The following is a 14,071-nucleotide window of genomic DNA, read 5'->3' on the forward strand; positions in this document are numbered from 1 at the left end:
ACACATCCTTGCTGAATAAAAGTATTGATTTATTTTTAAAAAAGAAAAAATGACTGACCCCAAATTACTGACCAGTAGTGTATATTTTTGTTACAAAAGATTTCTATTTTTTTTTTAAATTGCTTTTTTTATTATTTTTTTTATTTGTATTTTTTTACTTTTTATTCATCAAAGTATCCTAAAAAAGTATCACAGGTTATGAAAAAATATTAAGCAGCAGAACTGTTTCCAACTTTGATAATGAATCATCATATTAGAATGATTTCTAAAGGATCATGTGATAGACTGGAGTAATGATCCTGAAAATTCAGCTTTGCATCACAGAAATAAATGATAATTTAAAGTATAATAAATTGAAATTATAAAAATTATTTTAAATTGCAATAATATATCACAATATTACCTTTTTTTCTGTATTTTTGATCAAATAAATGCAGGCTTGATGAGCAGAAGAAACTTCTTTCAAAAACATTAAAAATAGTAATGTTTCCAAACTTTTGACCTGTACTATTATTTATTATCAATCAAAATGGAACACTGTAGATTTGGCGTAATAAAATGTGTTTTTCAAAAAAACATTGAAAGTATTGCCATTAAAATAGTCCAATAGATATGAGCCTAAGTCCATGCAATAGCCAATGGCAACACGCTTTACAGCTGCACGAATGACGGAAGTCGTCACTGTTTGTCAATAGCAAATATTCTGACGATTAAGTATTTTGTATTTTAATTTTTTTTAAACTCTCTGCGTTAAATGTATGATATAGTTTAATTAAATTTAAGATGGTTTAGTGGGTAGCCAGTTTGCACTGGTAATCCGCTCATCAGTCTGGAGTGTCGCCGGAAATGACTTTTACTGGTTTAAAGAGATCACATCCGACCCGTGCATCATGGAGATGAATCGGCGAGTATTAGTGATTTAACAGCACACTCTCGCCGCCGGAGACGTGATTTTGCGGGGACTGACCTTCGTGAGGAGGGACGCAATACAGGTACTGCTTTGTTAAACATGTCTGCCTCGCTCTTGACTCATTTGTATTCGTTTCGGGGGCCTTTAAAAGCCTGATGTGCACGAGTAGCCTGTTCATTGACGTCATTATGCATAGCACCTACAAATAAATAAAAACTAGTTTGGATGTAATTATGAATAGTTTCTCTTGAATTATGTGCAAAAGGCGATCTAGTAACGTGTTTAATTAGTGTGATGATATTTTCGATGAAACCATCTTTGTTTCATTTAATTATTCCGAAAAAAATGTTTCAGCTGGTAGGTTTAATAACACACTTTAATGTGTATGAAGTGAAATGTATGTGCACGTGTAGACAGGTCAGTGTTCATAAATGTGCGGTTACTCGTATAGTTTCGGACGAAGAAATTGCTATAGTAGAACAGCTGAAAGTGGCGTCTGATAGGTTCCTGTATTTATTGACCACTAAATATATCATGATAGAAGCATGTTTACAAAATAAAATAACTGGAGATAAGATAACACAACACAGGGGAACCATTTTAGAATTTAGTTTCATTAAAATAATGTAAACTGCTAGTACCATGTATATTGTTTGCATTATATGTTTAATGGTAGTGGTATATGGTACAGTGTAGGCTGTGGTAGTATTGTCATCTCATGTATCATGTAAACATCATGGTATATAAATATGCTTATTATTCTGTGCCTTAGTATCCCTGTTTGAGATCTTACATTGAGAAATTAAGTAAATACCATGGTATGTACAGTAACGGTCAAAAGTTTGGAAACATTACTATTATTAATGTTTTTGAAAGAAGTCTCTTATGCTCATCAAGCCTGCATTTATTTGATCAAAAATACAGAAAAAAACTGTGAAATATTATTACTATTTAAAATAATGGTTTTCTATTTTAATATGCTTTAAAATATCATTTATTTCTGTGACGCAAAGCTCAATTTTCATCAGCCATTACTCCAGTCTTCAGTGTCACATGATCCTTCAGAATGTTGATTTATTATCAATGCTGGAAACAGTTGTGCTGCTTTTTTTATTTAAAGATTCTTTCTTCTGAAGGATCATGTGACACTGAAAACTGGAGAAAATTCAGCTTTGCATCACAGAAATAAACTATATTTCACAGTATATTAAAATAGAAAACCATTATTATAAATTGTAATAATATTTCTCAATATCTCTGTTTTTTTCCTGCATTTTTGATCAAATAAATGCAGGCCTGATGAGCATACTTCTTTCAAAAACAGTAATGTTACCAAACTTTAGACTGGTACTGTAAATATGGTAGTATTGGTAAGACCAAAGAATGGACACAATAGTAATACTAATTCTACCATATTTAATTAATTTAATGTCTAATGACTTAATCTGTTACCTCATCTCATCCCATCAGTTCCTTGAGAGATGTTGTCCAATCTTCTGGCTGAGCAGAAAGGGGCAGAGCAGGTGCCCGCGTCTGCGGCTGGTCCGTGCCATCGTGCTCCTCAGTCTTCGCTGTATCAGGAGCAGCTGGCCAAAGGATGCAGAGAAACCAGCAGGGAGGAGAGTGAATCTGGTGACAGACCACAGCCCTCAGACTTTGAGAAAGGAATGAATGAAGGAGCTTTGAGACAGATGACGTTTGATCCGAAAAGTAGTAACTTTGGAGTCAATCCTAGTGCGATTTGCATACACATGTGTACTCAGCAAGGTAATGTAGAATATATGTGGTAAAACCCTATGGGTAAAACCTGCAATGTTCCCTCTAAGTTTTGTTTCTACTGAGCAAATTCTATTTCTACAGAAACCCATTTGCTACCTGAGCAGAAACACTGTGTCATTTTTGTTAAAAAGTCTCTTATGCTCACCAAGGCTGGGTTTATTTGATTAAAAATACAGCAAAAAGGGTAATTGTGAAATATTACAATTTAATTTATTTTTTAATTTGATTTATTTCTGTGAAGGCAAAGCTAAATTTTCAGCTGTTACTCCAGCCTTCAGTGTCACATGATCCTTTAGAAATCAGTGGTGCTGCTTAATATTTCTGTGGAAACTGATGCATTTTTTTCACGATTCATTGATGAAGTGCGTAAATGTCTTTATTGTCACTTTTTATCAATTTAATGCATTTGTTCTGAATCAAAGTATTAATTTCTTTAAAAAAATTGTACTTACCCCAAACTTTTGAATTTTAGTGCATAAATATGCCAGAATTATAGTTATTGAATCGTAGGATTCGAGGCTACACGTTTAAGTTCACGAGGCTCAAGTTTTTAAGTAACTTTTGTCAAGATTTATGTTATTTTTTGTTATATTAATCCTGTTATAACAAAATATATCACTTAGACTAATATAAATACTTACAATAATATAATACCTTTTTATGAAATCTCTAGCTAACTATGTTTTTGTCCCCGGTTTTTTTTTTTTTTTTTTTGGTGCTGTACAGGAGTAACTTCAGAAGTGTGCACGCATTTGTCTTAGTCGTAACATTGCAGATGTGTAATGTGAAAGACTTGGTTCCAAAGGAATCACTACAATGTTTTGGTACTTCTATGAGTGGAGATATTGCTTTTACGAAGCACAGGTTTTGATCAACATCTCTTTTGCAGAGGGCAAGTTCAGGGATCCACGACCAGTAGGGCCATCAGGAGAGCAGCTTGGAGTTCTGGAACGAATTCTTGTGTCCCATCAAACTGAGATGAAACGTCTGCTGACTGATACCTTCGGATCTCTGACCCAACGTCTCGAGGCAGTGGAGAGGAGGATGGACCAGTTGTGTTCACAAAGCAGTGCACATACATGCAGTTTAGCTCAGCTGCACAGTAAAGTTGGCCAGCTGGGTAGAGACTTGTCCTTTCGCTGTCCAAATACAATTTCATCAAATTACAGTTTTGGTAAATGTTTGTTTATGTTTGCATACTGATATGCTTAAATTAATAATGATATAATTTGGCTATAATTTTTGTTTTCTTCATACTGTACATAACCCAAGAAATACTGGAATGTTTTCTTTCCTGTGTTGACATTTTCGAAATTGGGATGAGACATATTAAAGGGTTTGTACCTTTTTAAATGGCCAATAGCATTTAGTTTGTTACATCCTCAGGCCATGATTTGCTATTTCTAGTCATGGTCAGGTGGGGTTAGATTCTCGTACTGGAGAACTTTTTATTGGGCAAAAATTGGATATGCCACTGAGTGCATCATTATTATGGTCAGTTTTTCTGAACATTTTTCCAGGAAGTGTATGCTAAAATATCAAATGTTAGTACTCTAGAATGTTTATGACCTCAAAGCTATGCAAAGATATCGATAACATCTTGATTAGACTTAAATTATTGTGTGTTTGCAGGTGAAGACGCAGAAGTGCCAAAAGACAACAAAGGAACCATCCCAAATGTCTCCTCTTCTGGGCCACAGTCTCTTTATAGATCACCTGAATCAAAAAAGGACCCTGTGTGTTCATGGGCAATGTCAACTCTCGCTCATAAGCCTGAGGACCTAAGCTGTCAGGGTCTAGGTAGGAATTTCAGTGGCTCCAATTCGTCATGTGGAAACCTAAAAACGTGTTCTTCTGGACAAACTGACAATTGTTTGCAGGGTAACTATTCACCTGATTCAGATTTTGAAGACCTGGAAATGGAGCTGGAAGCTGAGAAGGACAGAGTCGCCTTAAGCTTATTGGTCGATTCTGTGCTCAGCTGCTCAGATGACAATGACAGCCGAGGACTTTCTTGTAAACAGGAAGCCCTGTCCTCTGATAGTGTGGGGAATAATAAATCTGGTCAGAAGGAGGAAGACATCTTGAAAAATCAGCGTTTACATGTTCCTGAACACCCCCGGGTGCCTTCCGTTCAGTTTTTCAAATCTTCAGCTCCTAGTGGCGCAAAGTCATACTCAAATACAGATCTTCTTTTTTCGTTTGCAAAAGAAATAAATCCAAAGCCCCCTGGGAAACCAGCGGCATTGACAAATTCCAGTAATGACGAGAGTGGAAATAGTCAGCAGCAGTCCTTAAGTCAGATTACCTTCCCTTTCTCCAGTAAGCCGCTTGGAGCACTACCCAACCCTGATAAACCCAAGGGCTCTTCAGTTCTCTTTCAGACTTCTAACAAGAAAGAAAATGTAATCTTGCACAAGATTGAAATGAATGGTGTTTTTACCACTACCTCATTGAGTAATAGTACTTCAGTCTTGGATCACATCCCAACGTCAAGGGATGTAGATGGACTGACAGGGACAAATGCTGCAGATTCTGTAGAGAGCACAAAGATAAGTAGTAAAGAACAAAGCATTGATTGTCAGTTATCATACTCAAAGGATAGCCCTTTAAATATCTCTTTTCAAGGGTCATCAATCCTGCCATACTGTAAACTTGCTTTACCAAACCAATTGGTAAAAAATGTAGGTGACCAAAAGCCACTAGGTTCGCTTTTGACATTTCATCAAGCACACTCCAGTTCCCATCTCTCAGGCCCAAGAAATGGGTCCTCCAAACCATTAGTAGACAGTGACACTAACAAACTGTTGGATCAGCTCTCGAACACTGCCCACCGCTTGGTATCCAGCAGCTGTTCCTCAAACGACTTGGACAGATGGACTGGTTACAGCAGAACTGGATCCAAGCTCAAACTCTGCGGTGGAAAGAAACATGACCTTCCTGGATTTCCCTCTCTTAAAGTTGGAGAAACCTGTTCTTTGTCCTTTCTCGAGCAGGGAGGAGAGATATCCAAAAATTGGCAGCCGGTACTTGAGGACTCAATACCTCCTGTCTCTCCTTGGTTATCTGGTACACCAGCATGTCCTTCAAATGCTTTACCGATCAACCCGGATAAAGACTCTGCATTTTGTCCTGGCTTAGCTCAACTTTTTCGGCCTACTACTCCGCCTTTGTCTACTTTAAGCAAGGGGAGTTTCTCTGGGGCAGGTGTTAGTACCATCCTGGCTTTATCTTCTCCAACATCCTTCAGACTGTGGTTTCGACACAGAAGGCTCAACTTTCCTCTTATGCAGTTGTCACGTCCTAGTACCCATGCAGTTGTGTGTCGGATTTTGGGGCGGTGCAAGTTTCATCCTTTTCGACCTCTGGTTGACTTCACAGCCCCACCAGGCGTAGACAACGATCACCAGTAAGTTAAAACTATTGAAGTTGAAAGTTTTTTGCATGTTTTGATGGCAAGGAAGTTTGATTTACATAATCAGAAATGATTGTCAGTTTTGACCTGCATGCTGCTTGCACTTACAATTTTACCAGTTTTTATCTAATTTTTTGTTGTTGTTGATAGCTATACACGACGATCCAGTCAAGAAGCTACACCCAGCAGGAAAAGAGCTTCAGCACGGTGGGCATATCCCCCTGCATCTCTTGCCATTTAGCTGACCTAATCATTGAAATCTTTTAATCAGTCTTTGCTTGCCAGTTATGGTTCAGGTTAACGGTGAAGTGCATAATTTGTGCACAACTAGCAACACAAAAGCTTTCCAAACCTGTAGAAGTCTACAGTGATGTATCTTTATTATGTTTCTGTCTTATTTTATTCAAAACCATTTTATGTTATCTGTGGGCTTCCCGTGTTTGAAATGCAACCGTGAACAGGGATGACACTGATTCCCTCTTCATTGTTGCCCTGTTGATTCATTCCTTGCACCTTATGAGTGGGTAAAGTTGCACCAGATCTTCTTCTACAAACTTTGCTGCATTTTTGCTACATACATGAATGACAAGGTTGTCCAGCTTAGGTGTGTTTGATCTATCCAGCTACTTTTCTAAATGATTAAATGCACAATTTTCACCCAGCAACCCTTGAAACGGGTAGAAAAAACAAAACATAAGAGTTAAGACCGAGCCAAATGTACAGACAAAGAAATAGAAACTTGAGGCTGGGCTCTTTTGGGGTTGGCTAGTAAGCAACCACCCACAACATCCTACGGACTGCATAGCAACACCCTGGCATCCAGCCAGAACACCTTGTCCTAACCAGATGCAATGCGAAAAGATTTGAGCGACAAACAATTTGTATGTCCACAACAGACCAATTGCTTTTATCAACAAGATGTGACAAAATTAATCACAAATCAGTCAATCAGAAGAGCATTTGGGCTCTCTCTTTCTCTCTGCAAGCCCACTGCTGTCTCACACTCCCAATGAAATAGATAACTAGATAATCAAATTAATAATCAAATAATTTCACTATTTTAAATACATACTCTTTGTCATGAAATTAGGGATATACCATATGAACAATTTGGCCGATACTGATAATTATTTGCATTTGAAAGCCGACAACCGATATATTGGCCGATAAATCTAAATTTTATATAATTTGAGAGCTTGATATCAAATAATGGTCTCACCATTAAAATCCATGTCCCAAGCACACAATTATAATGTTCTCATTATAATTTTATGTAGCCTATATGACAAACTTGCGCTGCACATGTTGCGCTTAACTGTATTTTCATTTTTTTGAAGTGATTTCAATCATATTTCAAGCAATTTAAAACCATCATAGGGAACAGCGCACATCTGAAGTGTCTCAGCTGAAGGAATCATCTTCAAAACATTTTTGTCACATCTGGTTAGGACACAGCAGATGCATAGCAACGCCCTGCCAACCACCCAGAACACCCTAGTATTATGACAGCTGGAATCTAGTTACGTTTTTCTATTTGGTTCGGTGCTGCTAGTAGTGCAGAAATTACTCACTTCACCTTAAGTAATGTGTCTATAAAGCAATAAAATAGTTCATTCTATTATCATATTTAAAGCATGAAGCCAGACCAATTTTACAAACCACAGCTAAGCTGATCATTTAATCATGTAGATGTTGACTGATGTTATATTAGCAATCACCTGGTATTCTCTGAAATGCTTGCTTCTTTCACTGTGTGTAGGAAGGCCATCTCATCTTCATCAGTGTGTCATCTGTCAAAAATTCGTCTCACACCAGAAAGGAGTCTGGATCACCCCTCATGGCACAACATCAGCCCCAAGTCTGTGCGATTGGATGGATCCGCTACTGAATCTGTGCCTAGTTTTGCTATTGTCAGTGCAAATGTCAAATACCCTGGTTTGCATAGTCGGGGAGCATCTAGAGAAATCAAACAGGTATTATATTATCTCTTCTAGAATTTGAACAAATTATTTAAAAAAGTAAAAATGCAAGTTGGCAAATATACTCACCGGCCACTTTATTAGGTACACCTTGCTAGTACAGGTTTAAACCCCTTTTGCCTTCAGAACTGCCTTAATTCTTCGTGGCATAGATTCAGCAAAGTGCTGGAAACATTCCTCAGAGATTTTAGTCCATATGGACCCTTTTCACAGATTGATGACGCGTTTAACGGTCTTCAGCATCGTAAATTCTGCAATTTTTAAAATATTTTTATTTTTTATTATGTACATTTATAACTCTATACTTTGTATTATATTATATTACTTTTCCCTTTAATTACAAAAAATAGTTAATGCTGCTGTGAGGGTGTTTCTAATATTTTCTTTCTATAATCTTTCTCTCTTCTGACTGCCGTTATTAATCTCTCTCTATTTTTTTCCCCCTCTTTTGAAATTTGTGAAAACACTATTGCAGAGATTTTCTTTTGCTATTTGACCAAATGGGAACACGAAAAATATATTTAATGTAGTCTCTCATTCACCACTATAAAAGTTTACCCAACTATGATGACTTCCGCTTCTGAGAAACCCGGAAATGTGAAAAGGGTCTATTGACATGATAGCATATCGCAGTTGCTTCAGATTTATCAGCTGCACATCCATGATGCGAAACTAGATCTTCAGTTTCTGAAATACTCAAACACTGGCACCAACAACCATGCCTCGTTCAAAGTCATTTAAATCACCTTTCTTCTCAATTCTGATGCTAAGTTTGAACTTAAGCAGATCGTCTTGACCATGCCTAAATGCATTGAGTTGCTGCCATATGATTGGCTGATTAGATATTTGTGTTAACGAGCAGTTGAACAGGTGTACCTAATAAAGTGGCATGTGAGTTTATTTTTGGATACAGACATTGCTGAACTGAAAGAGTTAGGTTTTGTTTCCTCAAGGCTTGACATTATTTTCTCTTGTAGGTGGGACTCTACGATACTAATGCTGAAGCTCAAGCAGGTCAACGTTCCAAAAGGGTCTCCCAAATTCGTATTCGTAAGACAGTTCCCAAACCAGATAACAACCTTACTCCAATGGGACTCCCCAAACCAAAGAGGTGAGCATTCAACTCGTTTGGTCTTTATAATATGATGATGTGGAATCTAAATAGAACTGTCCAATATGTAAATATTTATCAGCATTTTGACTATTTTCTTCATATCTTTTATTCTGTGTATTAGCTTTGATATAAGTATTGTTGTTTTTGTTTTTTTTAATAATTTATTAGTATTTTATTCAGAGGAACTCATTTCGACCGAGCAGCCTTTGCAAAAAGCATGCAAAAAGTAAAATGCAGTAAAATAAATACGTAAAGCCTGTTAAATAATAATAATGTGTTAACAGTAATAATGTAGCAATATGTGCATACTTATATTTTTACTAAAACATTTTAAGGCATGTACAATTTTAAACACAGACTTCAATGAACATTTTTGTGTGATGATGGCAAACAAATCTGAAATCTTGAAAGTTAATCCAACTTTCCAAATTTTATCAGCAGTGTTGCTACCTAAATCTTTCATATTTGCGCCACAACACAAGAAGCATATGCAAAATTGGTCTTTATGAAACTTTGTCAGTCCTTAATATGGTTTTGTTCACACGCAGTTCAGTTATTTACGAGAGCGACAAACACATTCAATAACCGAACTCGCAAATTCTCAGACTCGCAACTGCATTCTCAGAACAGGACTGGACAACTAGTTGTCTGTCATCATGTCATATTGTGCGAGAGAGCTGAGAGAGCAGTGCTGCACAATTGTGTGTTTTCTGTGTGTTGTGGTTTTTGTAACTTACAGTGACGGTGTCACTAGGCGCGTTTCCATTACAGATTTGCGCAAAACTTTTGCGTTTTTTTTTTTTTTTTTTTTTTTTTTTTTTTAATATCGATAAAAAACTATTGCGAAATGACCGCGTTTCCATTAACCGATGTTATGCAACTACAGCGTCATTTTTGTCCTCTCGCGATAAGTCATTCCAAAAACCATGGCAACGGACGTTGGTAGGTTTATATATATCACAGCCACGTACCGCACTAGACATTATTATTATTATTAATGGAAGGAAACGTAGGCTTGTTATCCAAGCATTAATGGCAAGGAAAGACCCACTTACAGCACATATGAGGTGTTTCTCACTCATTTCTGCTCCGAGGTCTTGATTGTGGCACCTCTATGAGGTTTAGAATCCAGTATTTCTGTAATTCTTGTCTTTTATGTATTTAATAAATAACACTGTCTCGTATTCTGTCCAAACACACCGCGCCTTCTAAGTCAGGTGACCTGTAAATGCGCAAAAACTGTTTCCATTGCAGTTTTGCGAAATATTCCTTTTTCGAATGCCTGAAAAACCACCTCATGCGAGCGTGAAAACTTTTTTGCGATATTGACGTGTTTCCATTGAGCGTATTTCCAATTCGCAATTTCAATTTGCGCAATTTGAAGGGTAATGGAAACGCGGCTACTGTCATATTAAGGTTTTACATCCAGTCACTGTTCTCTGGTGCAGTTTTGTGTTCTATACGCACGACTCAAAATCTCAGATTTCCACACAGATATAAAAGCTGTTGTCGGTTAATAAAGATTTGACTGAACTCGCAGATCGATTGGACTATTGATGTATTAAAAGTGATCAGGCTTTTCAGTTTTATGGATGTCGCCATCTTTGATATTACTTTGGTCACTGTCACTATTGTTACTGGTAAGAGAATACAGGCTTGACTCCCATTGCACGTTCATTCAGACCGAATTCTTGATGCTAGTGTAAGTTACTGTTTGAATGGGACATTTCGAGACCAGCTGTAAGTAAATATGGTTGTCAATCCCAAAAACTGACCGTGTGAATGTAGCCTTAATGGACAAATTAAAAGTGCTTAAATATCATTGTGATATTCATAGTAGTATAGTAGTCAAGACCTCCTAAATCGAGACCAAGTCAAGACCTGTGTGTGTTGAGACCCAGACTTTGAGGGGTTGAGACCAAGACCATTTTGTGTTAAGACTAAGGCTGTGAAATCGCTCCCTAAACCCTCATTCACTATTCCCTAAATTAGTCCACTAATATAGTTCACTTGAGGGAGTAAATGAAAACGAGTGAGTAAATTCAGACACTCAGTGCGCCGCATAGTTTGTTCTTGCTGTTTAATAATTATTTGAAACTTGGCAAACTGGCAGCTCCAGTAGTAATGAAAATATTACTCTTGAACTCTCTCATGGAAATTATGTATAAACCTTAATTAAACAATTTAATAATTAATGAATACAAATTCATCTAAAAGATCTACATTATCTGCCTGAGAAATGTCTTATATTTAATACGTAAATACAATTAGAATAATAAGACACTGTATAAAATGAAATCACTAACAACTTAGTCTGAGACAGAGACAAGACCGAGTACAAATGCGGTTAATAAAACATTGATTATATATCATTAATATTTTTCAATGACCAGCTGATTGCTGTGTTTGTGTCCCATAAGGCTGAAGAAAAAGGAATTCAGTTTGGAGGAGATTTATACCAATAAGAATTACAAGTCTCCATTACCCAACAGGTTTGTTCTCGCAATTTTTATATTTATTTGGACTCTTTTGTGTTTTTCTGGAAATCGATTTCTGATTGTTCTATTCATTTACACAGAAGTCTGGAGACGATATTTGAAGAACCGAAAGAGAAGAACGGCTCTCTGATCTGCATTGGTCATCAGAAACGAAAGCGAGTTCTAGACTTCCCAGATTTCACGCTGCCTCGGAAACGCAAGGCTAAAACTAACCTGGGTCCGCTGCGTGCGAAGGGGCCGCGAGGAAGGGCACGTAGGGGCAGACAGGATGACGCTGATCTTGACGTAATGCTAATCGAGAGACTCACGGAACTGGAAGACTATTTTTCTCGCCAAGGCCTGGAGGTTTAAATTCTGATTTTCACAAATCTATTCCCAATAAGTTACCAAATAATGTTGGTTTTAATATTATTGCCAGGGCATGGAAAGAATTGGAGCTTCACACGGTGTTGTACATGAAACGATTAGCAATAGATGGGAATTTTCTTGTAGCATTTACAGTTGAGACTTCAAAGGTATTAAGTGCACTGACCCAAAATATATTTGAATAATGAGTGAGTGTGTGTGTGTGTGTGTGTCTGTGTGTAAATACAAGCACATTATAGTAAACCTTCACTTCAGCACTTTCCGTTTCCTCACAATGTGACTGCTGCAACTTGGTTGTGTTTCTCTTGCATTTGCGACATGTGGCTAACCAACATGTTCCTTATTGTCATTTTCTTGCAAAAAAATGAGTGTGGGAATGGTTTATGCCCTTCATGGTCTCAGAAACAAGGCCTGCCTAGACTACTTGGGGCCCATGAAATTGGCAGCTTAGATTTAATTGTATTACATTTTTCCTTCTGGACCGCTTTCTCTGTCCAGATGAAATTCTGAGGGATTTGCTGCCAAAAATCAAGACTACATACTATTTACCAGGCACAGTGCTGTGATGACTATAATCTTGTGAGATGTTTTAATGTATTTCACCATAGAAATATTAAACTTTGTGTTTCTGCATTTGGTGTTCTTGCTGGGCTGTCATGAATAAGCCATGGCTTTCCCTCGGCCTTCTCACCTTTAGCTGCTAGACCGTTTAAATAAACTTTTCCGCCAGTTCTTCGGCTGTTTGACGTTGGTTTGAAAGGACTCTCTGAGGAAAACTGAAAATTCTGCCATTTACTCACCCTTCACGATATCCCAAACCTGTTCAACTGAATTCTTTCTTTGAAACGCCAAAAGAAGATTTTGTTTTTGTTTTTGTTTTTTGGCCATAAAATGAAAGTTAATTGAGTTCAATGTTGTTTTGAACCCTTATTAGCAGCATTCTTCAACATTCTGTGTTCCAACAGAAGAAAGTCGTGCAGGTTTGGAACGGCATGAGGGCGAGGATTTCATTTCTGCGAATATTTTAGTCCCTTTTTCATTTATCCCATATATTATAGCCAAGAGAACAAGCTGTCACCTCAAAAACAGGGTAGACAAGCCTTTGCTTTGTGACAAAAACCCCATTGCTCCAATGTTAACTGTGAAAACACTTTTATTTGTCTCAAACTTTTGGATTACACTTATCCAAAACAAAGCCAAGTTGTGAAATGTACTACTTGTTTGTCGTGAATATATGCTTCTTATTTGCAGACTTGATATCAAGTTAACATTAGTGAAGCATTTGGTGAAACCCATCTTTCATTTACTGGATGTTATATGCAGTTAATAAAGTGGTGATTTGGCTAGATTGGACCCATTTTAGTTTTATCATTCCATTGTGTGATATACTGCCACAACTTTTCTTCTTTTTTTTTTGAGGATGAAAGCAAGGCAACATACTTTGTTTTGGTGTGGTGTGTTGTCTCATTTGTAGTGATTTTTAAAATTTATTTTATATATATATTTTTATGAAAAGCTTTTGCAATCAATTGTAATGTAGCTTTGGACCTTATCTGCACTTCACCCCCAAAGAATCTGCGCCTTTGCCTGATGAGCATCTCTGTGCCAGTTTGTGATGTAACCGCATTTCTAAATCAACCTATAGAATTTTATTATCTTTTATGTCTTCCAGGGTTCCCACGGTTCCTTGAAATCCTTGAAAGTTTGTGAATCTTACATTTTTTTTCTTTTTCTTTTTTTTTCAAGGCCCTGGAACGTTCTTGAAAATAAACATACATAGATAGTGCTTGTAGTAAATAAATGCTTAAGGCACACCAACATATACTGAGGAGTTATGTAGAAATAAATAAAATAATCAAATGTAAAATAATAATGTTCTGTTGCAAGTTCACATACTTGATCTCATGTTTTCTCATGGTTTATTGTTGAGCTGTCATGTTGAAATAATCAGTTCCAAGACCATGACACATTTTTTTTTTATTTAATATTTTATTTGATTATTATCATTAT

At 36.9% G+C, this 14,071-nt stretch overlaps 1 protein-coding gene across 2 annotated transcripts; it reads left to right on the plus strand.

Annotated features, from left to right (window-relative positions):
• Window positions 1-648: 648 nt before the first annotated feature.
• LOC307158306 (uncharacterized protein) lies at window positions 649-12,623 on the plus strand. Of its 2 annotated transcripts, none has more exons than XM_079870739.1 (9): window positions 649-992; window positions 2,381-2,677; window positions 3,579-3,863; window positions 4,322-6,098; window positions 6,255-6,311; window positions 7,864-8,077; window positions 9,061-9,194; window positions 11,618-11,689; window positions 11,776-12,623. In XM_079870739.1, the coding sequence occupies exons 2-9, from the start codon at window positions 2,392-2,394 to the stop codon at window positions 12,044-12,046; spliced, it is 3,096 nt and encodes a 1,031-aa protein (XP_079726865.1). In that variant the 5' UTR covers window positions 649-992; window positions 2,381-2,391; the 3' UTR covers window positions 12,047-12,623. The 2 variants fall into 2 exon arrangements, with proteins under 2 accessions (XP_079726865.1, XP_079726866.1); XM_079870740.1 differs by having other exon boundaries at window positions 903-971.
• Window positions 12,624-14,071: the final 1,448 nt, after the last annotated feature.

The sequence above is a fragment of the Squalius cephalus genome (genome assembly GCF_949319135.1).
Source record: "Squalius cephalus genome assembly, chromosome: 5".
Classification (NCBI taxonomy): domain Eukaryota; kingdom Metazoa; phylum Chordata; class Actinopteri; order Cypriniformes; family Leuciscidae; genus Squalius; species Squalius cephalus.